Source organism: Hevea brasiliensis, chromosome 13, assembly GCF_030052815.1.
Source record: "Hevea brasiliensis isolate MT/VB/25A 57/8 chromosome 13, ASM3005281v1, whole genome shotgun sequence".
Taxonomy (NCBI): domain Eukaryota; kingdom Viridiplantae; phylum Streptophyta; class Magnoliopsida; order Malpighiales; family Euphorbiaceae; genus Hevea; species Hevea brasiliensis.
The window spans coordinates 83,968,070-83,991,929 of record NC_079505.1 but is presented as its reverse complement, the minus strand read 5'-3'; the positions used below and the strand labels follow the sequence as shown (position 1 = coordinate 83,991,929).

General features: G+C 31.6%; 3 protein-coding genes across 3 annotated transcripts; 2 read left to right on the top strand and 1 right to left on the bottom strand.

The window, feature by feature from the left end:
- Positions 1 to 2,038: 2,038 nt before the first annotated feature.
- LOC110671930 (uncharacterized) lies at positions 2,039 to 7,276 on the top strand. Its single transcript, XM_021834555.2, has 9 exons — positions 2,039 to 2,395; positions 2,515 to 2,590; positions 2,833 to 2,872; positions 3,620 to 3,678; positions 3,756 to 3,793; positions 4,063 to 4,126; positions 4,298 to 4,351; positions 6,608 to 6,709; positions 6,974 to 7,276. Exons 1-9 carry the CDS (start codon positions 2,217 to 2,219, stop codon positions 7,028 to 7,030), a joined length of 669 nt encoding a protein of 222 aa, XP_021690247.2. The 5' UTR covers positions 2,039 to 2,216; the 3' UTR covers positions 7,031 to 7,276.
- A 1,622-nt stretch (positions 7,277 to 8,898) lies between these two features.
- Positions 8,899 to 14,390, bottom strand: LOC110671906 (ubiquitin-like modifier-activating enzyme 5). Its single transcript, XM_021834528.2, has 14 exons — positions 14,179 to 14,390; positions 13,874 to 13,942; positions 13,657 to 13,770; positions 12,502 to 12,630; positions 12,206 to 12,274; positions 11,666 to 11,818; positions 11,387 to 11,423; positions 10,843 to 10,925; positions 10,654 to 10,728; positions 10,382 to 10,456; positions 10,047 to 10,133; positions 9,815 to 9,930; positions 9,649 to 9,695; positions 8,899 to 9,246 (listed from the first exon to the last, which is right to left on the bottom strand). Exons 1-14 carry the CDS (start codon positions 14,347 to 14,349, stop codon positions 9,101 to 9,103), a joined length of 1,371 nt encoding a protein of 456 aa, XP_021690220.2. The 5' UTR covers positions 14,350 to 14,390; the 3' UTR covers positions 8,899 to 9,100.
- A 6,035-nt stretch (positions 14,391 to 20,425) lies between these two features.
- Positions 20,426 to 22,117, top strand: LOC110671838 (F-box protein At5g50450). Its single transcript, XM_021834437.2, has 3 exons — positions 20,426 to 20,795; positions 20,901 to 21,063; positions 21,166 to 22,117. The coding sequence occupies exons 1-3, from the start codon at positions 20,644 to 20,646 to the stop codon at positions 21,919 to 21,921; spliced, it is 1,071 nt and encodes a 356-aa protein (XP_021690129.1). The 5' UTR covers positions 20,426 to 20,643; the 3' UTR covers positions 21,922 to 22,117.
- The last annotated feature ends 1,743 nt before the right edge of the window (positions 22,118 to 23,860 follow it).

The window sequence follows — 23,860 nt, the reverse complement described above, 5'->3', positions numbered from 1 at the left end:
GTGATGTGGCATGTCCAAGTAGGATTAAAAATTATTTTTCCCGTATCTTCTCTCCTGCAACTTGTATGACCTCACTCGCTCACTCTTATTTCTATTTTCTTTCTCTTGCGTGACTGTTTTCTCGACTTCTTCATCTTTGGGCAAAACTCTTCTCCCAACTTAGTATTCATCGTTAATTAAAGTTAATTAAGGCTTTCATCTGACATTTATGATGAGAATTCAAATTTATCATTTTATTTTCCTTAATAATTTATGAAATTGATGGACCATGTACCTCAAATATACAAAAGTTTTCTGAGAAAACAAATGCACAAAGAATTTTATAACCTTTCAATTTAGAAAACCAAGAAGAAAAACTAAAGAAATCAAAGCAGAAACAAGAATTTATTTAAATTCAAGAACATTAGGCAACATAAAGGAAGTGAATTTGAATTCAACTAATCCGCTTCTAAACCAAAACTCAACTCAATTCTCCATAATTCCATCAATTTTAATAATCTAAAACCCATAAAAAGTCCATTTTTTCTCCATCAAATAACATATCAATATCAAAATCAAAACTCACCATTAATTGTGAGGACCCCTAAAACCCTATTATTACTCCACCGCCTTTAATGACGTAGACACTTCTACTATTGAAAAGAGAAGAATATCTAAAATACTAAAAAAAAGAAAAGCTAAGAAAAGCCACGACTGCGAGGATGAAGAAGTGACTATGCATACAAGAGAAGGAAATAAAATAGACAGAGAGGGAGAGAGAGTTGCTATGCACACAAGAGAAGGAAAGATAATAGAGATGAGAGAGAGAGGAGAAGAGAGGGATTCAAATTTTTCTTATGCTACATAAGTCAACAATTTATCTTTAAATCAGCTATAATAAGTTTTATGGGGTTTTAAATTATTTACATAATTATTTAGAAGATTTTAAGTTAAAATTTAATATTTATATATCATTCTATTATTAAGTTTAAAGTTTATGTACTATTAATGAAATTCACTCTAAAAACAACAACTCACGTTATTGAACTATGAGTTAGCTTCCTTTTTCCTTGGTTGCAGTGTTGGGGTGTAGCAAGTTCTTTTTTTTTTTTTTTACCGGAGATAAAGATAGATATATACGATTCAACGATGAAAATAAATCTCATTAATTTTAATAAAATTTTTATTTTTATATAAACTATATATCGTATGGTAGTGAAATTTCAAAGTATAGCAAGTGTTTGCCTCTACTTTTCCTCGTCTTTTATTTTAATTAATTTTTTATTGACTTGATAATATCATTTTAGTTCTTTTTAATCGTGTGTAATAATTAGAGTCGCACGTGAGCGGAGTGTTGTTAGAAGAGTAGAAGGTAGGGGATTTTATTTATTTATTCATTTATTTTATTTAAAAAAAGGAAAAGAAAAAAATAGTTGCATTGGACATGGATTGTAGCTTTATTGAAGGGCTAAGGTTGTCGGGGCCCTCATAGGAAAAAATTGCAACTTTCTAACTCAACAACCCACGGTCTGGGCTCTGGGCCTATGGCCAGGGTTGGCACGTGGGATGGCCACCCTGCTGTGGGTGTCCATGATTGTGGGTACTTACTCTGCCTCTTGGGACGTTGAACTTTGACCGTAAGATACAAAATTTTTGTGATTGGGACCGGAAACCCCGCGCATGGTTTGGACATTGTGATAATTGGAATTTTTTTTTTTTTTGACAAATTATTTTGTAAATATTAAAAATTAAGTAAATATCTTGAACATGGATGGTTGAAGAAAGATATAAAAATTATAAAAAGATGGATGAAAATAGGGGACGGGATGGCAAAGCAAATTTATTATTTATATTAAAAATTTAAAAATTTAATTCGAAAATTTTAATTTTTAGGGTAAATTGGATTTAAATTGAAAATTTTCAATTAATTTACAAAAAATTGAAATTTGACAAAAAGTTGGAGGGAAATAGGGCTGGGATTGTTCTATGCGACACTTCATTCATACCCGATTATCACAGCCCCAGTGGCTGACGAGTAACGGGCCCCGAAATTTATTGGTCCCACGCGGCGCGCGCTGGGGATGGAAATGGAATCTATAGCTTTCCCTTCTTCCCGCTATTTTCTTTTTCACTTATATTGGCGGCTTTAGATCTCAACAGCAGGTATCAAATTTTCTTGCGAAAGAGAAAGCAATTTCCTCGGAATTTTCCCGTATTTTTATCTGTTGACAAACTGCATGAATTCTCGAGAGCTTGTTCTTCTCTCTACAGCAACGGTTTTCGGTGCACTGGCATCTGCTCTTGCGGCTCGCTTCTTTTTCTTCAACCAGAAAAAGCACTTTCCCCGAATCGATTCGTCTGCCGTTTCGAAGAAATGCTCTTCTCAGAGCCCGTTTGATCCCTCCAAGCGCCAAGGGTTGGTCAGATATCTCAATTTTCATAGGAGATGGGAGATTTCACCGTTCAAATTTTAGCAATTTTAATTTAAGCACCTTTCGTCCTTATTTATTTATTTATAATTTGATTTTACTGCAGATACTTGTCATGGGACGATTATTTTATGGCAATTGCTTTTTTGTCAGCTGAACGATCCAAAGATCCAAACAGGCAGGTCATGTTCTGATTCCTATTATTATTATTATTATTATTATTATTATTATTATTATTATTATCTAACATAATCACGATTATGCATGAAAATTTCCTTTCATTAAAATATTCAGTTTTAATTATAAAGGAATTATTCATTAATTTTTGCCAAGTTGAGACTGCTGACTTTTTTTTTGTTTTAATTTCTCAAAATTCTTCTTTTTTGCTTCGGGTTTGCTTTTTAACCGTGCATTGGCGTTGCAGGTTGGTGCATGCTTGGTCAGTCAAAATGAAGTTATTCTTGGTAAGCTCATTTTGGTGTAAGATCTGCATCCAATTAATAAGCTGGCTTTGTTTTTCTAAGATAAGTCTTGCGTTTTACTTCTAATGGAAAGCAGCGTTGGTGCATTTATTTGGGTTCATTGCTATATATTTATGCTTGCATTGCCTGAGATTTATTTGAAGTGAATCATGTTGGTGATATGGATAGCAAAGGGACAGCATTAACAGGAGCATAATGTTAGATTCTTGTGTTGCTAGGTGAACAAACATGTATGCAATCATATTGGTAATTTAAGTACCAAACTCTTACTCTAATCAAATTGTCAACAATTGCTTTTGCTTATTGCGTTGTTGTATTTTTATTTGTTAATGTTTATATCATTATCTCAAGAAAATGTAAGAGCTGTATTTACTTGAGTTCCTATGGCCTGGAGTACCATAACAAGCAAGTTGAGTGGTACTGTAATTTGTAAGGAAATGTTACTGATATATTGCTTAAATAGATATTTCTGCCATTGCATATGGAGTAGTCTTATCTCAAGAAAATGTAAGAGCTGTATTTACTTGAGTTCGTATGGCCTGGAGTACCATAACAAGCAAGTTAAGTGGTATTGTAATTTGTAAGGAAATGTTACTGATATATTGCTTAAATATATATTTCTGCCATTGCATATGGAGTAGTCTTATGGGTTCTAGTGTACATGAATAGGCTGCTTTTAGTGATGATATAATTTGATGTATTTCACTTGTACTAATTTCATTGCTATAGGCATTGGCTATAATGGATTTCCAAGAGGTTGCTCAGATGACAAACTTCCTTGGGCAAAGGTTGGTATTCGATAAGTTTCTCAAATTACAATTTACAAAAGAATTGCTTCTACCAAACTTATTTGGTTATTTTTCAGAAATCTAAAACTGGGAATCCTTTGGAGACTAAGTATCCGTAAGTACAATGCTTTCTTCAATTTCATTTGCAATTTGGCAACCTTTTGCTTGCCACATGTATTTTTTTTTTGCATTAATAGTTGATATTCTATTTCTAGCAACATTTTCTGGTGCATTGATTGTATTTCATGCTTTTCTTGCTTGAGGAGAACATACTTGCTAATGGTTTTGCTTTATTGAAACTCTGAGTAACTCACTTTTGCCTAGTCTATAAGGTCTTATGATTTTCTCTGTTTTGTCACTCATATATCTAGTCATCTATTGTAGTTATGTTTGTCATGCTGAAGTTAATGCTATCCTGAACAAAAACCACGCTTCTGCTGCAGGGCAGGCAAGTCCTAGTTGCATTTTCTATCTTCTTTTTTTTGTGTTCTTTCTTTCTTCATCCTTCCGTTTGTCTATCTCTGATCGTCACTATACTCAATTTCCAGAATTCTGTATATATGATGGATGTCCATAGCCTACAAAATTAAGAAAATGGCTTTTTTGATAATCTTTGCAGAAGCTTTACGTGACCATGTTCCCTTGCAATGAATGTGCCAAGATAATCATTCAGGTTCCACAATCATGCTGCTTTATTCTATATATGTCAATTTAAATTTGAAGTGTAAGATTCATCTGACTAGGACCTCACTAGGATTTCCTTATTTTGTTTCCTACATGACACTTACTTTAATGAGCACACAAAGGGAAGGAATGTTTGTTTGTCAGGGAGTTAGATCAAAGTTTCAAGTGTTTAATCAGTATTTGAACATTGAAAGTTATAATTTTTATTAATACATCATTCTTGTGCCAGTGTTGGATATTGTTGACAATAATAGTTTTATGCATTAGAATCCATTTATTGTTCAATTCAAATGTACAAAAGTTTTTTTTTTTAATTTTTTGAAATGTGAAATGAATTGTTTTTTTAAAAAAGTTTTGTGTAATATTGATTGTTATAAAAATATTTTCATCTTTACAAGTTGGGCTAAGTATAAAGCTATTTAAAATCATTAGAGTAATCAAGAATTTAGTTTGTTTAGGATCTTATTTCTGTTGGTTGAATGGAGTTCAACAAGCATTTTAGGTTAAATTGCACCGATCATCTCTCAACTTAACTTATATGGTTATTTTATTTTAGTCACCCAATTTCAATTTGTTAAAATAATATCTCTTAACTTTAGTTTTGTTTCAGAAATAGTCCCCTAACTTACAATAACAGGTTTTGAAGTTAAAAAAAATAAAATTAACTTTTTGCCCTTTTTTCCTTCTTTTTCTCTCTCTTACCTCTATGATTAAATTAATTAATAATTATTAACAATAAAATTATTTTATTTAACTAAATTTATTAATAAAATTACAAATTCTATGCATGTTATTTATTATTAATTAAAATTAAATTTGTAACATGGAGAATAATAATAATAATAATAATAATAATAAATATTAAAATAATATTTATCAATATTTTAGTTTTTATATAATAAATAAAAAATAATAAACAATAAATAATAATTTATAGATTTATTTTGATTAAATATTAATCTAGTAATGAACTTGCAAACTTGCTATTGCATGTTAAAGTAGCTTTTTCTGAAATAAAAGTAAAGTTGGAAGATTTATTTTAGCAAATTGAAATTGAGTTACTAAAATTAAATAATCACTTAAGTTGAGAGACGATCAGTGCAATTTACCCTGCATTTTAAAAAGTTGAATTGGAGTTGAGCTACAAAGTTTGGTTACAGCTTTATGTGTTGCCACATACAGAACCTGAAACATAAACTACTAAGAATGTTATAAATTTTTATCAATTGATGTCTCTCCTAGAAGGTCCACTGACACATTTGGTTGTGACTTGATCAACTGCAGCTATCTACCTTGAAAATGTTATAAGGCCTAATCTATGAGATCTACTAACTACCCTTTCGATGTAATATCATATTTTGTGTGCATAAGTGCTTGGGGGAACCTTAGAACAATGTATTTATCTAAATTGTTGTTCTTCCAAAGTCTTGTTAGAACTACCATACGTTAAATTATTTCAAACTTTCAGTGCTGGAGTTCTTGAAATGTGCCAAATGTTTCAGTTTTTTGTCTAGTTCCCAAAACCGAACCGACTGCTTAGACCAAGTTAACAGGGAACAACTAGGCCATTGGTTGATCCAGTCATAAAAAGAAATCTTGCCCACGAGGGTGTTTTGAACTCATGACCTATAGAAGAAAATGTGTTTTTTCCACCTGACCAACTTACATCCAACAGTAAGGTTGTGAATAATTTATTTAGTTTGTCTAAACTTGAATGACTTAATTTTTTATCTTTTATATTTATATTATAATTTTTTATCTATTTATTAAGCTATAAAATTTTAAATTATATATCATAATTTATTTTTCATTAATATAAAAATTTATTATTGTTAAAATTTTATTCTAAGTATTTTTTTATTACAAAATATTATTAACTAAAATTTCAAATATAAATTTTATTATGTTCAAGAAAAAGTTTACATGTTAAAATTTAACTAGCTTTATTTTAACAATTCATAATAAAATATATCAAATTATTAATTGTAATAATACAATATTATTATTTTTGAAGAGACTATTAATTTTTTAATATATAACAAATATTTATTTAATGTATACAAGTTAAATTTTTGTTCAATTACAATTGAATTTTAAATTCTTAACCCTCTACTTCTACCAATTAAATAACCAAGCAGGGTTTGAAAATCTTAATTTTTTGTGTTCTCTTTATTTTTCCCCTTCTCTTGCATTTCATGGTTAATTATCATATGGATTTATCCCATTGTTAACTTTTTTCTTGCAGTCAGGTGTATCTGAAGTTATATATTTTGTGGAGAAGAATTTAAGTAACTCTGACACAAACTACGTTGCTTCACACAAGCTACTATCTATGGCTGGTGTCAAGGTAAGCTTTGCTATTTTTGTGGAAGTAAAAGTCTGTTGATTTTTCTCAGATAAGCCATCATGAAGTTCATAATGGGCTTGATTTAGCTAGAACATTCTTTGGTTCAATGTATAACTAGCTAAACGTGAAGCATGGTAAAGAATGCTCCAACCTGATCATACATGGGATCATGCTCTTGCAAGCTCATGTTAATGTATCTGATTTGAATAGCATTTAACTTTTCAAAATTCGCCTTTTAAGTATTCATGTATTTTGTAATTGCAGGTCAGGAAACATCAACCACAGATGAACCAAATGTTGATAAAGTTTGAAGATTCCTAGATGATGATATGTTTATCCTAGATGATGATATGTTTATTTATCAAGGCCGGTCGTTGCTTATGTTCAGTGTTGTGCATTGTTTCACTTGTAGGTTCAAAGCCAAGTGGTTGAATGATGCATGAATTATATATCGTTGCATTATTTACATTAGCTACCATTAAAAGCTTCATCAGATGTGATTGAGACTGTTTGGATGAGTTAAGCCAGGGCCTGCTAAATGATATATTAGGCTTTTGTTATGTTAAACCATGTGTTGGTTTTGATAAGGGACAAAATCCCTTTGACAGCCTATAATAATCTCTCAAATTCTGGAGCTGATGATGGCAAATATAAGTTCATAATTGTGCAAAAATCAGGCCTACAATTTTGGAAAATCAAACTCCAACACAAAAGATAACAGCTCCTAATTATAGTTTTCGTATTAACAATCATTAGATTTTCACTCTTATATATATCTTCTTCAAAAATAATACAATTCAATTTTACTTCACCAAAATAGCTTTCATGGTATCCAAGTTTACTCGACTCAATGTTGAGCTATTTACATATATTTATTCTTGTAAATTTTGCACTTCAAATATTCATGGGGTATGAAGAGTATTATCCTATATTGATTTAAGATAATAAAATTACACTAAATATAATGACTTAGCTAATTCTCTCTTTTTGATCTAATTTTTGAGATTTGAATTTGCCCTCTCATTTTCTCTCTAAATTTTACATCGTGTTTGTTACTTAAATCAGAAAAAAGGTCCCATATGACCTTCAAACACATTTCGAGAAGAGATTGTCGGCAAATGTGCACCTCATATTTAGGGCTGAGTAAATTTTGGTTCAAACAGAAAAATCAAACCGAATTGAGTCAATTCTGTTCAATCAGTTTGGTTTTAAAATTCAATCGGTTCGGTTTAGTTTTACATTATAAAAATTTCAGTTATTTCGATTCAGTTCGGTTTTGAAGAGAAAAATTTGGTTAAACTGAATCGAACTGAATAGTAATTTATATGTTCAAATCGAACCAAATCGAATCGAATCGATTTTTGAATTGATTTATTTTTATGAAAAATTTATGAATTATATTTAATTATATATATATTAATTGTTTAATTTCATTGATTAATGGTTATTAGGTTCAAATCAAAGTCAAAATTAGACCAAATAAATTGAAAATCAAGTCTAAATTAAAAAATAATCAAAAATCAAAACCTATCGGTTTAAATCAAACCAAACCGAAATAGAGCGGTTCGATTCGATTTAATTTTTTATTAATTTTGGTTTGATTCAATTTCCAAAATATATAATTCAATTTTTATAATTTAATTCGGTTCAGTTCAATTCGGTTCGAACCGAATGCTCACCCCTACTCATATTCCAGTTCAGATGAAAATCGTCACTCATAAACTTGCACGTCATTGCTGTACTGAAAGAAGCAATGCACTAAATAAATTCATCGGAAATTTGGGTCCACAAAATGCAGAATTCTATAACCTGATCCATCTATATTCTGTCATGCAGGTCATGTAAATGAGTAATGACAACAAATGTCTATTAACCTAATCTAATATTTTAGGACAATTTCTTTTAATTAACCTAAAAAATATTCTCAAAAATGGCTTCAATTTTCTTTTCGTCAAAGTCGGAAAGGATTACGCACGAACTAGTTTGACCACCCTTCAATTATCTTTAAATAACTCTTTGTATTTTGAGAAATTTTTTTTTTAAGTCACTGTAAATAACAATATAATTTACCAGTTTTTTCCAAAAATGAAAGTTCTCTGTTTTGTTGGTTTATGAATAATAACTCATTACCGTATAAAACATTTCCTATACTCAATTTGGTTATATAAGAATTTCTAAATGCCCGCAAGGAAAAAAGATGATATGGTTGTTTATAATGTTCAAATAAATATCTAAACAACAAAATGTGGGTGAATTCTACAGTCTCAAAGCCTCATAAAGCTTAATTCGAGCTTTAATTTATTCATTCTCAGAAGGCACAGTTACAAAATATGGAGCCTACAAATCAATTGTCTTTCCTGAAAAGCTAATGCTGAAAAACCTAATCCATAATCAGGCATTAAGGGCATCAAGTTGCTTCCTGAGTTCTTCAAGGTCATCAATAGTAGCTGTAGTTGTATCAGCATCTGGGAACTTCTGAAACTCGTCTGCACTTGGAAGCTCATGTGTAAGACCTTCGGGGAGCGCATCTGCAGGACCTGACGAACAAGAGAGGAGGAAAAAAGATTAAACAAGAGTGCACAACCAGGTAACTTAGTATATGAAATATGAAGGAAACTTGAGATTCAGATGCGAAGCGAACATGGAGAGATGGTAGTTAGGACCATATTGAATTTTATACCTGGCTACAGCAATTAAATGTAAGAGTTTGTTTAGAAAAATTTTAAGTTTAGGACAGGACAGAGGAATATACAAGTTACTGATTTCGTCATTCATTGAGCCAGTTCATTCAGCAGACAAGTTTAATTTAAATCAGGAAATATATTCCCATTCATTATACAAGTTTAAATTTAATCATATATTGCGGAAATAAAGCCTGCCACTGTGGAACAGTAAGGCATCCATAATCATAAATATTGAAGACGAACTTTAAAAATCACCTGAACCTGTGGCATATGTCTTTTCCAGCTCACTATCATCAACAACACTGAAGGAATGCCAAGAAAAAGTTTCAATAAACTTGGTGCCTAAGCTCCCATAAAGAAACATCACATAAAGAATAAGAGTAGAGAATGTAAGATATCAGTGTGTCTTTATCAGTACTACCTTATGTTCCACTCATTATCAGCATGAAGTGGGATCTCTGTAGCTAACAATGCTTCTGCCTCCATTTTGGTTTTAGCTGCAGCATCCCTAGCTGGCTTTGCAAGGATATACTCTTTCTATAGATTAATCACAGTTAACACTATCAGAAAAGGGAGAAAAAAAAAAACACACCAAATTATAAGATTTCAAGAAAGCAACTGCTTCTGAATCGAAGTGCATCTGAATTTGATACCTGACGCTCCAAACAAGCTGCATTTGAACATTGAGGATTTGGCCTCATTTCCATGGTTGGGAAATAATCTTTGAGAGAATTGTATCCCTGCAACCAATAAATAAAGCCAGAACCTGTCAACACCGAACAGCCTAAGCCACTTGTAACTGCTAATTTCCAAACAAACATGGTTAACAAAGAAGATATGAACTTCCATAAATTTATCAAATTTAGTCAATGTATTACTTCAGCAAGAATTGGAGCACAAGGTGTGTGTGTGTGTGTGTGTGTGTGTGTGTGAGAGAGAGAGAGAGAGAGAGAGAGGGAGAGGGAGAGAATGTTGATACAGGATTTACCAGGTATAGAGATACATGTCCAAATTGTAACAGGAGCTTCAGTGTATTTTGAACTAAAAGCCCAGCGACAACTCCCTGAGATTTAATTCATATCAATAAATACCACAACTTTGAAAACAAATTCAGCAAATAACATCATATCCAAATGGTTGTGTGTTAGCCACACAAAATAACAAGGTTTCTTAGTCTACAATATATTCCCTATTTTTGTAGGGCAAACAATGTAGTTCTAGAAACATGTGAGCAATTTCAAAAGTTTGTGAAGAAGTTACCATCGTGGTAGGCAAAGATGCTGCACAAACCCCCTCACGCTTGAGTGTCCGCTCATCCACACCAGATGCTACAACCTACAAAAAGTGCAATAACATATCTACATTTTGTTATTACACCACCATACATGGTCATAGTTTTATATAGGACACCAGAAATTAATACAACAAAAAAAGAGTAAATGAACATACAAGAGGAGGTGCACATGCAAAACAAGCAGTTTCTCCAGGAATCAACAGTTGTATATGACCAGAAACAGCATCTTCAGATACACCTGCCACAAAATATATTCACTTAAATTCATCAACAGATGCTAAGAAGATGAAACCTGATATACATAAGAATTAAAACTTTACACAAAATCCTTAATGATCCAAAATAAATCATGCAGGCATAATTGGGTCCCGTAAATCTCGCTAGCACTCATAAATCTGTCACATGTATGCATACAAATTTGATAACCATTTGTTTCACTGAACATATCATTATCAAATACAGTTGCCAAAGGCACCAGAGAATAATAGGCTCATTGATAGAGTGGACCATGCTATAATCCAATTCATTCTCCTTTTTTTTCAAATTTTTTTATCAAGTACATCTGTCAGGACAAAATAAGTAAAGAAGCACAGATCTAAAACCTTTCTATATGACATGTTTGTAAACATTATAAAATAGAATGCATGTTCATAATTTGCCTCACAATAAACAAATAACTAGCAAGAATAATGTTCTTACCAGACTCCATCCATGTTTGATTCAACTCATTACAAGCCTGCATATCCACAACAAAAGTATTCAAGAACTCTAGAATTTTTAAAAAAGGAATTCAAATCTCCTAAAAAATTTACAACAATCTCAAATTTTAAATCATAAATGATCATCAGATTATGCAATAGAAAGGCAAAATGATAAATATAAGAATGAAAACCTTTACATCAGCAAAAGACATCACGGCTAACATCAATCATCAAAACACATGAAAAGGGAATGATTGCCCACTTCAACAATCTTTACCTGGTTAACAGCCATCCTTGCTTCATAATTATCCACACAGCTTAAAACAAGATCTACTCCACTACCTTCTTTAGCTGGACGAAAATATTTATTTTTCAAACTTGACATGAAGGTTTCAAACCCTTGCACTGTTGTGATGTTCAGTGTATAGCTCTGAGAAGAAAAGGCAAATTAGCATGAGAAGTATTGAGAATAAAGTCCGTAAAACAATTTTCTGTTCAATTTTTTGATAAGTTATTGATGCCCAAACTAACCCACATATATGATAGAGGTGGCCAAAATTCTAGTCATTAGTAGCATTCAGTAAAATAGAACTAAACTATGCACAAGCAGCCTTCTTCCCCAGTGATTATTAGATATAAGTGCATAAGCAAACAAAGGCTTACAGGACTTTCATCAACCCCCCATTCCCAAAGAAAATTCACTTGTTTCAGTATGCATGTGCAAGTTGGCATAAAAAAAAGTCTGGAAGAACTGTAGTAGGTAATAAGTTTATAATTGCTAATAAGCCATATAAACACAAGCTTCATTAACATTTACCTCAAGCACAACATCAGGATTTATGTCTGACAGGGTCTGAACAGCAGCATCAGTCTTCGTCATGCCAACCTATGGAATTAAAAAAAATTCCGTACGTGAACAAGGAAGATACCAGCTTTACATATCATGCAAATACAGAAAACTGTTGTCTGCATGAAATATGCTAAAACCAAAACAGCATGGCAGCAAAGAAAAACAGCTTCCTAGCATTACTCAAAAGAATGCCAAGTTTAGATGCGTGCTGTATCAGGAAAATGTTGATATTATAAAAGTAAGGAATTCAAAAAAAAAAAAACCTGTTCCGGACGAAAAAAAAGTCTATTCATGTTGGCCAACTCCACTTTGTCATAATCATACAACAAAAGACGACCTATTCCACATCTTGTTAGCATTTCAGCTGCAACACTGCCAACACCACCAATTCCCTGTGATCAAATGAAATAACTTAATAAAAAGGAAAGTAAGGATCTGTTAAGATAATGATAATTGATTGGGAACTCCTCCATGTAAATATTTGCTAGGATTAATGTGTAAAGAAATCATAATCATGGAAACCCAAGATTCATGTTACTTCATGCTCATGGGATGGCTGAACCATGTTATATAGCCTCAGGAAACCACCGTCAACAAATTTGATTCACTTAAGATTATAATTAATAAAAAAAAATTCCATCTCTGTGCTGCAGCCATAAGAGCTATGAATTTTTATAGCAATGCAAATTTACCTTTTGCCAAACACTGACCATACATCATCTGAGTCATGTATATTGCTTAACAAATGCAATGATAAATTATTAAAACAATAGACTTAGAAAAGGACTTTTTATTTGTGCTAATCCTTCAATATGCGCATTTTAGATCCTTGGATGGAAAACTTCAAAACAATGTTTTATTGACAGTGAAATCTAAAATAATAAACAAGCCCACTTCTTTGAGATGCCACCTCAAAAAGGGGAGGAAAAACCACCATACATGAATAAGTAAAATAATTATCATTTGCAACAACAAGCTATGCCAAACACAATATGGAGCTGTGATTTCTAGAACTTACACCGAAGGAGTCTAAATGTTCTATTTGTGTGGACAACCATAACAGACATGTGGATTGTAGTCAAATGACTAAGACTTAAAACTTCTAGCCATATGTCAAATCAAAACTTATTATAGAAGTAGATAAAACCCCAAGCAACATTTTGTCAAAAATTGTGATCAACCTCACACTTCAGTTTTTTTTTTTTTTAAGGTAATTAACTATAAATTAAAATGCCATGCCTCTAAAAATTGGAAGAGTGTAGTTTGCAACAAGCCAAGATGCAGTTCTTCCTACAAAATCCTTAAATTAGTTTTTCCAAATACCAAGTTTTAGGCTATTCATTCCTCCAAAATGGCCATAAATTTGCAAATACATTAAAATAAGCACCAAAAGAAGAAAAGAGGGGATAAATACAGACAACAATGGCAACAGAGAACTCCCGAATTCTCTCATAGTTCTGCACAATACCCATCCTTTGAAGCGCCATGAGCCTACTATAAGGATTGCTATCCACAACCTCGGCACTCATATCCTGTCACCGGGATGAATTACATATGCATCAGCATCCAAGTTACAAACTTCAACTAGAATAATGAAACAAAAGACAATGATAACTAACAAATGAGAGAAAAGACCTTGACTTTTGAACGCCGAACAGGTTCAGACTTTGCCAACGTTGTGAGATGTTCAATACGCGACTGCAGCTGGAAAACACACCAAAAACAAGTTCTAAAAAAAAGAAAAAAAGAGCTAAATCACCTCAAACAATAACATAGCCCAAGGTACAGCTATACCAAATTCGCAATTCACATCTAGCACTTATAAATTCTTTCTCTTGATCCAATTAAATCATAATGATCCCGATCAGATCAACCTCACAATTTTACTTATCCAAGTAAAAAACAAATAGAAAATGCATTAAGTGTACGTATGTATATACCTTATCGATTGGAGCGTGATGAGAAGGATCAAGCAATGAATGCTTAAGAGAATCGAGATCATTTAGCACCTGTTTCAATTCCGCCTCCATTACTAGCTGCTTCTTCTGAGCTAAGCTAAATTCTTCTTCTTCTTCTTCTTCTGCTACATCACGGCGATCGCATCTATGCATCCCCTCAATTAGCCAACTAGGAAGCTGCAGCCTACAAGCCTAGAATTTTTTTTGGTTCTCTGTGTGTTTTTCTTGGGCTACCTTTTGGGCCTTCGAGGCCCGTTATAAAAAGTGTTGATTACGGCCCAAATCTCAATTACTAAATTGGACTTCACTTTGTCAGTAATACCAATAATCAAAATAGGAGATTGAAAAATAAGAACTTAAACCTGAATCTACCGAGTTAGCAAGGAAGTAAATTATTAGATATTTTTAGTATATGTGCATCTTAATTCATAGAGTTGTGAATCTTACACTATTAAATTTAAAAAATTAATTAATTTTTTTGTGAGTGATGAGAGCATTAGTTTTTAGCGCACTCAATAATTTACTAAGTAATAATATATTTTTAGTTAATAAATCAAGTTGACAAATATTAATAATTTCTCCTATTAGAATAGTTGAGTGCTTATTTTATAATGCAAGATTAAGATATTAGAATACATTTGCAACGAAGACATGACCAAATCTTGACAAAGAAAGTCCAGAAGCAAGAGATGGGAGATGAAAGGGGCAAGAAAGGAGGATAAGGTTGAAAGCTAAAAGCATGAGTAGTCAAATAGAAAGGCCCAAGGCAAGGGCAAAGGATGCACCATGCGCAGCCCCCCAGTCCCATACCAAACCTGAAATCAAATTGCATCCATGACCACTGGCTGCTACTACTTTGTATTTTGGATATTTCCTTGAGTTCTCAATTTCACATATATTCGACCTTATCCACAAAATTTTATAGTCTTAATAAAAAAATCCTTTAAATTGACATCCAGTGGAGCCCCATGGGCAGAGAGATTCAAAATTCTATCGTTTTATTTTATGGAAATATCACAACTTGCAGAAGGAGGAGCAACAAATCTTGAAGAAGAGTTTGATACGCCACCTACCTTTCCCACATGTCCCTGTTAGTCACTCTTTTTAATTCTGGCATTTTGCACTCATTCTTTAGAATTTTCTTTATTTGGTTTAATAATTATAAACGGCCAGTTTAATTTAATTTATCTTAATAATAATCAAGTGTTTTCAAATAAGCTATTGCATGTATTTCTTATTATTTATCCTATCGTTGCATCGAATAAGTTTTATAACATTTTATTCCTGTCACTAACTCATATATTTATTAAATCTCAAATTCAAGATTTTCACATGTAAAATCGATATTAGAGCATTAGCTCTCTGTTTTTGTAGGTGAACAGCTTAATTTGTCCTTGGATGAAATCAAAACATCAATCAATACATTATTGAGTTCAAAAAAGTTGGAGTCTTTAGTGCAAACGACATCTAACTATTCTCATCATATGCCTCACTACTCTCTAGGAAAGAAAAAGCAGAACCAAACCCCACATTCCTCCATTATTATTATTATTTGTTATTGATTTATATGTAACACCAAATTTTCAAGGACTTCATCATAAAATTTTATATTTGATAAGGAAAGCCCATAGACACATATACATATTTGGAACTTTCGAGTGATATAAGCTTTTAATTATTCCTTCTTGCACATTATTTTCATTTGTGATTTTCAATTGAAAAGATAAAATTAAGGAAATAGCTTAATTTATATAGTTTTATGAATCTTCTAGCAAAAATCCCATCAATAATCAAATCTAGATATGATTTGATGTATAAGTATCAGAGTTCCTATTGATTAGCTAAAAAAAAATTAATTAAAAGAGAATATAAATAAAGAGAGTTAAATTCAATTGACTTAATTTATTTTAATCGAGGTAAATTCAATATAAACAATTAAATTTCGTTAACACTTTCGGTATTCTCTAAATCAAAGATTTTTACAATAATATATCTAAAAAAAATTGAGGGTGTTCTCCTATATCCTTTATTAATATTTATAGATATTTAAAAAATTAAAGAATAAATATTATCTTTGTAAATATTATAATATAAGGCAGAGAAGCTTTTAGCCAGATTAAGTGGTTTTTCATAGATATGTGCATAAAATTATAGCAATGGAGAAGGAGAGAGATGCAAAGGGTTAATTTAATTTTGTAATATAGGCTTTTAGGAAAAGGACGATTGAATTACACGAAAGAGAGCAAAAATGGTTTCTTCCACTATAGAATGAAAATGTTGGCTGTCTCATGCCTGACAACAACCACAGAAGTTGATTGGATTTATTTGGCAAATCTTAAACATCGGGCAATGAGAGCATCCATTTCCTTTCAAATCAGTATTCGATATATATATACACACACACACTTGTCTCTTATGCCTATGGTTCTCACGCTACCCCTTTTCCCAATTCATACATTAGTGCTGTAATTATGGCCCCCCTAGCTAGGCCTGGAACTGCGGTGATTGATGACTTATGGACATGCACTGCTCATAAGTGATGACCACATCTTCTCTAAGGTGGCAACTCCCTCCCTCTCTCTCTCTCTCTGTATAAATATATACGAGAGAGAGAGAGAGAGAGAGAGAGAGAGAAGCCCTCAAGGAAGTGACTTGTGAGGTCATCAATCACCAGAGTGTTTACACAATATTGGTCATTTTCATGCTTTTGTTTCTGTTGCGAGGTCAACAAGCCAAGTTCTCTACGATTGTTTCTCATTATTTACTAGTAAATTCCTCTCCAAGAAAATAGAAAGAAGAAGCAACTCATCTAGTCTTCAAAATTAAATTAAATTAATTTTGATATGAGTATTTGATTTAAATTAAATTAAATTAATTAAATTATTATATTTTATAAATTAAATTAAATCAAAATGAATTAAAAATTAAATTGAAAAGAATAAAAAATCAAATCAAATTAATTTAGTTCAAATCGATCAGTTTTTAAGTTTTGATGATTTTTTAATTTAGATTTAATTTTTAAATTATTTAGTTTAATTTTAACATTGATTTGAATCTAATAACTATTAATTAATGAAATTAAATAATTTATACATATAAAATTACATATAATTTATAAATTTCCTATAAAAATAAATCAATTTAAAATCAATAAAGTAATTCAATCCAGTTCAATTCAATTAATTTTTTCTCTAAAATTGAATCGAACTAAAATAATCAAAATTCTTAAAATTCAAAATCAATTTGAATCAAACGAAATTATCTTAGAAACTAAACTAAAATACAAAATTAAGATAATTCAATTCGATTTATTCAGTTCAAATCAAATAGTGCTCACCCCTAACTTGTGAAACATGGATTGGCATAATATTGTTCACGTCTGATGGAAGATTTTTCATGCAATTAAATATATAAAAAATGGCAGACATTGATTCCTAATCAATTACTTAATAATCTAATATTATAATAATCTAAAAATTTACATCTAAAACTTTAGAAATTTATAAATCAACTTGATATTGAAGAAGGAAACAAATGGGTACACATGTATTTCTATGGGCGTCCCCTGGTTTGATTGAATGGGAATTGACTTTTGGAAGTATTTTTGTTTTAAATTTATATTGTCAAATATTAACATTTAATTTATCAAATTCATTTGCATACAAAACCTTACAATTAAGGAGTACACGAAATAATTAACTTATTGAATATAATTAGGAGATTTCAATATTTGACTCTAGAGAAATCGTTGCATTTACTTTAAACTAATTAAATTATTTAATTAATTAACAGGATTAAGGAAGTATGTTGGGTAGTAATTAAAATAAATCACTTTAAATAAATATATGCATTTGGCATTTCCTCTGAAATAATGAAAATTATTACAAGATTTAAATTCATCAAGTCCCTAGCTAGCTAGTAGCTAATGGCTATATATTAATTATTATGATAGAGACTTAAAGGGTGTTATTATAGTTTGATTACTAATTATTTTGGGAGAGGCCACGCCCCCATCTCTTTCTTACCTTCTTTCACATTCATTTTTTAATCTCATAATTAAAAAATAAAAATTTTAAATATATCTATTATTTTATGCTTTTCTTAATCTATTTAATTTTAATAAAATAATATTTAAAAAAATAATTTATAATTTAAGACAAATTAAAAAAAAAATCTATATTTATGAGACGAAGGCAATATCAACTTCCAAACAATATATTTTCTTTGAATATGAGATTTGAAATTTAATTTTATAAATGAATCAATTTTCACAAATTAATTGATATTTATTAATATTTTTGTTTAATTATTACCGACAAAATATTCTCATAAATTATTGAAGATTTAATTTCTTGTACTATAATCATCATACTGATGAGGAAATTATTCACACACAACCTTTTTTGTCTTCTAGCGAGGGAAGTGTATGAATCTTATATTACCAAGAGCCAAAGGAATGCCTTAATTTAATTTATTTTTTTTTTTTAACTTTTCCAGCCGATTCCTTCACAGGCTTGAAACTATCACAACCTTAATTATAAAAGAAGGGGAAAAATTAAAAAGAAGAAATGAGAATTGTTTGAAAGGTGGCAGAAGGGCAGCAACGCACAGTACTCATTTCCTACCAAACTCAGAGAGGTTAGTACATGTATTTTTTATGGTAATCATAGAAGGTTTGTGTTCCACCAACTCCACAAGCCTTATCTAGAGCTAAAACATTTGCCTTATCCAGTTCTAGAGCTAAAACAGCCACAGGAATTAATTTCTAAGCTGATTTGATTTGCAAAAATAGGTCACAACTAGCAACTTGCACTACGTATATGTATGCGTGGAGATGCGAAAGATGAGAAGCTTTCCCACGCTTATCATGGGTACCAAGTGCCTGCCTTATCAGTTATTAGCTCTTTGAATTCATCAATTAGTTTAACCTCAAGGCGGTGATAAATTAAAAATAAAATATGTTCATCCACTTATTTTTATAGCAAATTGGGTATATTTTATAATTTTTTATATTACGGTAAATTAAATGACACCATAGTCATAGTCGAATTTTTAATATTACATCTATTCATTTATTTAATTCAATTAAAAATTAAAATCATATTAGTGATTTTTTTTCGAAGGAAATAACACACGCATCCGAGTTGGGGATATGACTAAACCGTTGTTAAAATTATGATAATTTTAACATTGTCTTTGGTCCTACATAACATACACACACTCTCATCACACAACGTGGGATTCCAAAGGAATAGCCCCTAGACGAGCCCAATTCACTCACGGACTTCAATCAGGGCCACACCGTAGATTTTCACATTTTCTTTGTTTTCATTCAGACGGTTACTTTTTTTTTTTTTTGTTGAAAGAAATAATACATACATATGAGTTAGGGATACGACTGAATTGCTGTTAAAATTATAATAATTTTAATAGAGTCTTTAGTCTTATATAACATATGTATAAACACTCTCATCACACGATGTGAAATCCCGAAAGATCCTATTAGTGATTAATTTTCATAAATATATAAATAAAAATATTGTATTATTGAATCCAGTAAAATCTTTAATATTATGATCATATACATGCACGTTTTTCATGTTTGTTTTTGGGAGCTAATAATATATCAAAGTGGTGATATCCCAATGAAGAAACTTAGTTGAGTATTTGTTTGGAGCACTGATCAGGTAGATATACTTACTTTTCATGTTCAAAATTTGCAAGCTCATAGACCTGAGAATTATATGATTTTTTTTTCCCTGCAAGCATTTACGGATTCAAAAGAAATTATAAATTGAGATTTTAATCATAGATAATAATTAGAAAAAAAATTATAAAATTCAAATTGAGTTAGTAATTTCGTTTTTTCCAGGTGTCAGATATTTAAATTTGAATAAACCTATTGCCATCGATAGCAGGCCACATGTAAATGCCAATCTACAAACACACCCAACCCAACTTTAGCACTAATTTGTCTTTTCGCTGAACCCTATGCACGGCCATGGGGCCACTTTGACCATTAATTAACTTTTCCGCCTACCTAATCATATTGTCACATTTATCTAATAAACTAAACAAGAAGCCAAGAATTTAGAATAATTTTATTATAATCTTATAAATTTAATTATAAATGATGTACGAGTAACGTTGTTTATGTGTGTGCTGTATAAAACACAAAGCCAAAAACAAGAAACCGGGTAAAATGCCAACGGAAATTGCCATATACTTGTACTGCTCGAGTTATCATGGTAACACAATAAATATATAACTCATTTTCACGATTGTGGGTCCTCTGCATCACTCCCTTCGCGTATAACTTCATCATTCTTTTAAAGAGGAGCCAACAAACCAAAACGCAAAGGGAGGATAACCAGGAGAGGCGACACTGCCTTGGAAGATTACAAGTGAACTGAGTTTACGGATTAAAAAAAAAGAGGAGACAAGAAGATGCCCCAAAGAAAAAGGCAAAGAATTTCACTCTTAATCACCCCAAAATCTGATCTTTTCGAGGAACTACCAGACGATATTATTGTTTGCATCCTCTGCAAGCTCAGCTCCTCTGCTTCATGCCCTTCAGATTTCATCAGCATTCTCACAACGTATGTGGGTGTATGGTATTCATGTGTGCATGCTCGTGTTAGTTGTTGCTATTGCAGTTGGATGCTTATTTTGAATGTTTCTTTGTTTTGCTATATTACAAACAGATGCAAAAGATTGAATCGGTTAGGTCTTCATCCTCTAGTTTTGTCCAAAGCCGGACCTAAAACATTCGCAATCAGAGCAAAAAACTGGTCAGAATCTGCTCACCGGTTTCTCAAACAGTGCGTTAACGCCGGCAACACTGAAGCCTCCTATACTCTAGGAATGGTCAGTATTTATATATATTCTCCGACGTCCCTCTATCTTCTAAACAAGTGTATAATATGATATTCATGGTAAAAGTTTTGGGTTTCTTTTGTGCTCTTATAGATCCGATTTTATTGCTTGCAAAGCCGAGGAACTGGAGCGTCCTTGATAGCCAAGGCCGCCATCAAATCACACGCACCGGCTCTTTACTCTCTCGCAGTTATGCAGTTCAACGGCAGCGGTGGCTCCAAAAACGACAAAGATCTCAAAGCCGGCGTCTCTCTTTGCGCTCGAGCAGCCGTCTTGGGTCACATCGATGCGCTACGGGAGCTAGGCCATTGTCTCCAAGACGGTTATGGCGTTGCTCGAAACATTGCCGAGGGACGCCGGCTCCTAATCCAGGCCAACGCGCGAGAGATCGCATCATCGTTACGTTCCATGCTCATGTGGCAATCCCAACACCAACAGCAGCGGCAGCATGTCCAATATGCTTCGTGTGTGATGATGGGAAGCATGGGGTGTCTATTGCTAAGTGACTTTGGTTGTAGTGTGCCAGCGAGGGAGTTACACCCAGCGAATTGGTTTTTGAGAGAGTGGTTCGAGTCGGGGCACGGGGTTCTGGGGCCAAGCTTGAGGTTGTGCTCGCACAGAGGGTGCGGGCGGCCGGAGACAAGGCCGCACGAGTTCCGTCGGTGTTCCGTTTGTGGAAAGGTGAATTATTGCTCGCGGGGATGTCAAGCGCTCGATTGGAAGTTGAGGCACAAATCGGAATGTGTGCCAATGGAGCAGTGGCATGGTGTGGACGGCGGCGGTAATGAGATTGGAGGAATGGCGGAGATTGAAGAGGAAATGGATGAGAATGTGGCTCTTCTTCATTGATAGCGATCAAATTGTTACCGTTTGATTTGGAAATTTTTTTAGGTAAGGATATTTTATTTTAGTTTAGTTTTTATTTTTTTATATATTTTTATTTATGTAAATATTGATAAAGGTCTTTGAAATGTACCAATTTTGTAATTTGAACCATAAAATGTACTAAATAACAGGGCTAAGCGACAACCATGCGATTTGCTTACGTGTAAGGGACCCGCTAATGCGACTTTTGATAACGAGTAATTAAGACGGCTGCCGATAATCAACCCTCTTGAAACATCTGATATTGGCACTCGATTGGGAACCAAGACAAAAACATTAATGGGATATATATATATTTTTTTATGTAGACTTAAATTATTATATTATTTTACATTATTTATATTTTTAAACTAATTAAAAAATTATATATTTATATTTCATTATAATTCTATTAATATAAAATAATTATATTAGCATGAAAAATTTTATATTAGCTTATTAGCATCAAGAACGTGGTAGATTAAGTCCTTGATGATAATATATATTTAAAAGGATTATTAAAAAATTACAAATAATAGTATTATTTTAAGAATGTGGTCTAATTAAAAAAATTGAATGGCTAATTTTGAGAAATATACAATTAAAATTAAATATAGAAAAATAGAAATGAGATTAACTAATAACTGCCCCGGAAATCACATTAAAACAAAAAGAACGGCTAGGCCCACAAGTAGAAGAAGTCCAAAGCACCATTATAGAGAGAGTTGGTTCGAACGGCCTAATCGATACAGTGAGATGACGGGAAAAAAAAAAGGCGTTGTCGGATGTGCTTGACTGGCACTGGTTGTTTCAGTTGACGGGATGGAAGCTTCCGGATTTATCTGTATTCTCTTGTGACTTGTGACCCAAGATATAATGAAGGACACTAATGTCTTGTACAATTAAATAAGAGTAGCTACTATCGTTGGAAAAATAATTATTAAAGATTATAAAAATAATTTAAAATTAAATTTAATATATTTTAATTATAAAATTTAAAAATAATTAAATATTTTTAATAATATTTAAAGTAATATATTTTTTAAAAGCATATTAATTAAAATCTCATTTTGAAATGTATATTAACATTGGATTAAGTATATTGGGCAACGAAATACAAATTTACATCTGCGACTAGAAAAAAATGTATATTTCTTAACCCAAGTAACCAAGTCCAGTAACAAGCCCATAGTCTCATCCAGCCAAACCCTAGACTAAAACCACCCAAACGAAACTCAGGATTAACACTAAAAATTGCATTGTTATCGGAAGCTTGACTGAAGAACCCACCAAAAGTTAGAAAGTAGATCTTCTACCAATGCCTTAACTTGCTAAAGCACGATAAGCCACAATAAGAGGATCGCAACTCTAACCTTGCAAACTAAACCCACCGCCTACAGTAGGTAACACAGAAACACCAACTTAGGAGAAAGAGGAAGCAGGAGCCATGATATTTCAGTCAGTGGAGCCAATATTTTGGCTTTGGAGGACTCAATTAAAATATATAATTTATTAATAAATTACATATTTAAGTATTAATTAAATAATCATATCATAATTATAAAATAAAAATATTTAATAGATATAATAATAAAAATAAATACTTTAATTTTTTTAAAAATTAATTTATTAAAAATTAAATAAAATTACTATTTAGTTTAAAAATATAATAAATAATTAATATTGTGAATTGCTAAAATTAAAATTTATTAATGACTTAATATTAAAAAATTTATCTAATTTATCTCAAATCTATTTTTTTTTTAATTATAAAAAATAAATTTAATTAAAATTATAAATTAAATAAAATAAATAATATAATTTAATTTCTAATATTACCGAAGAAATTTCTTTTTTCTAAGATATTTTAATAAAAAAATTTAAAATAATAATGAGATTATAAGAAAAAAAGCTACTAATATTT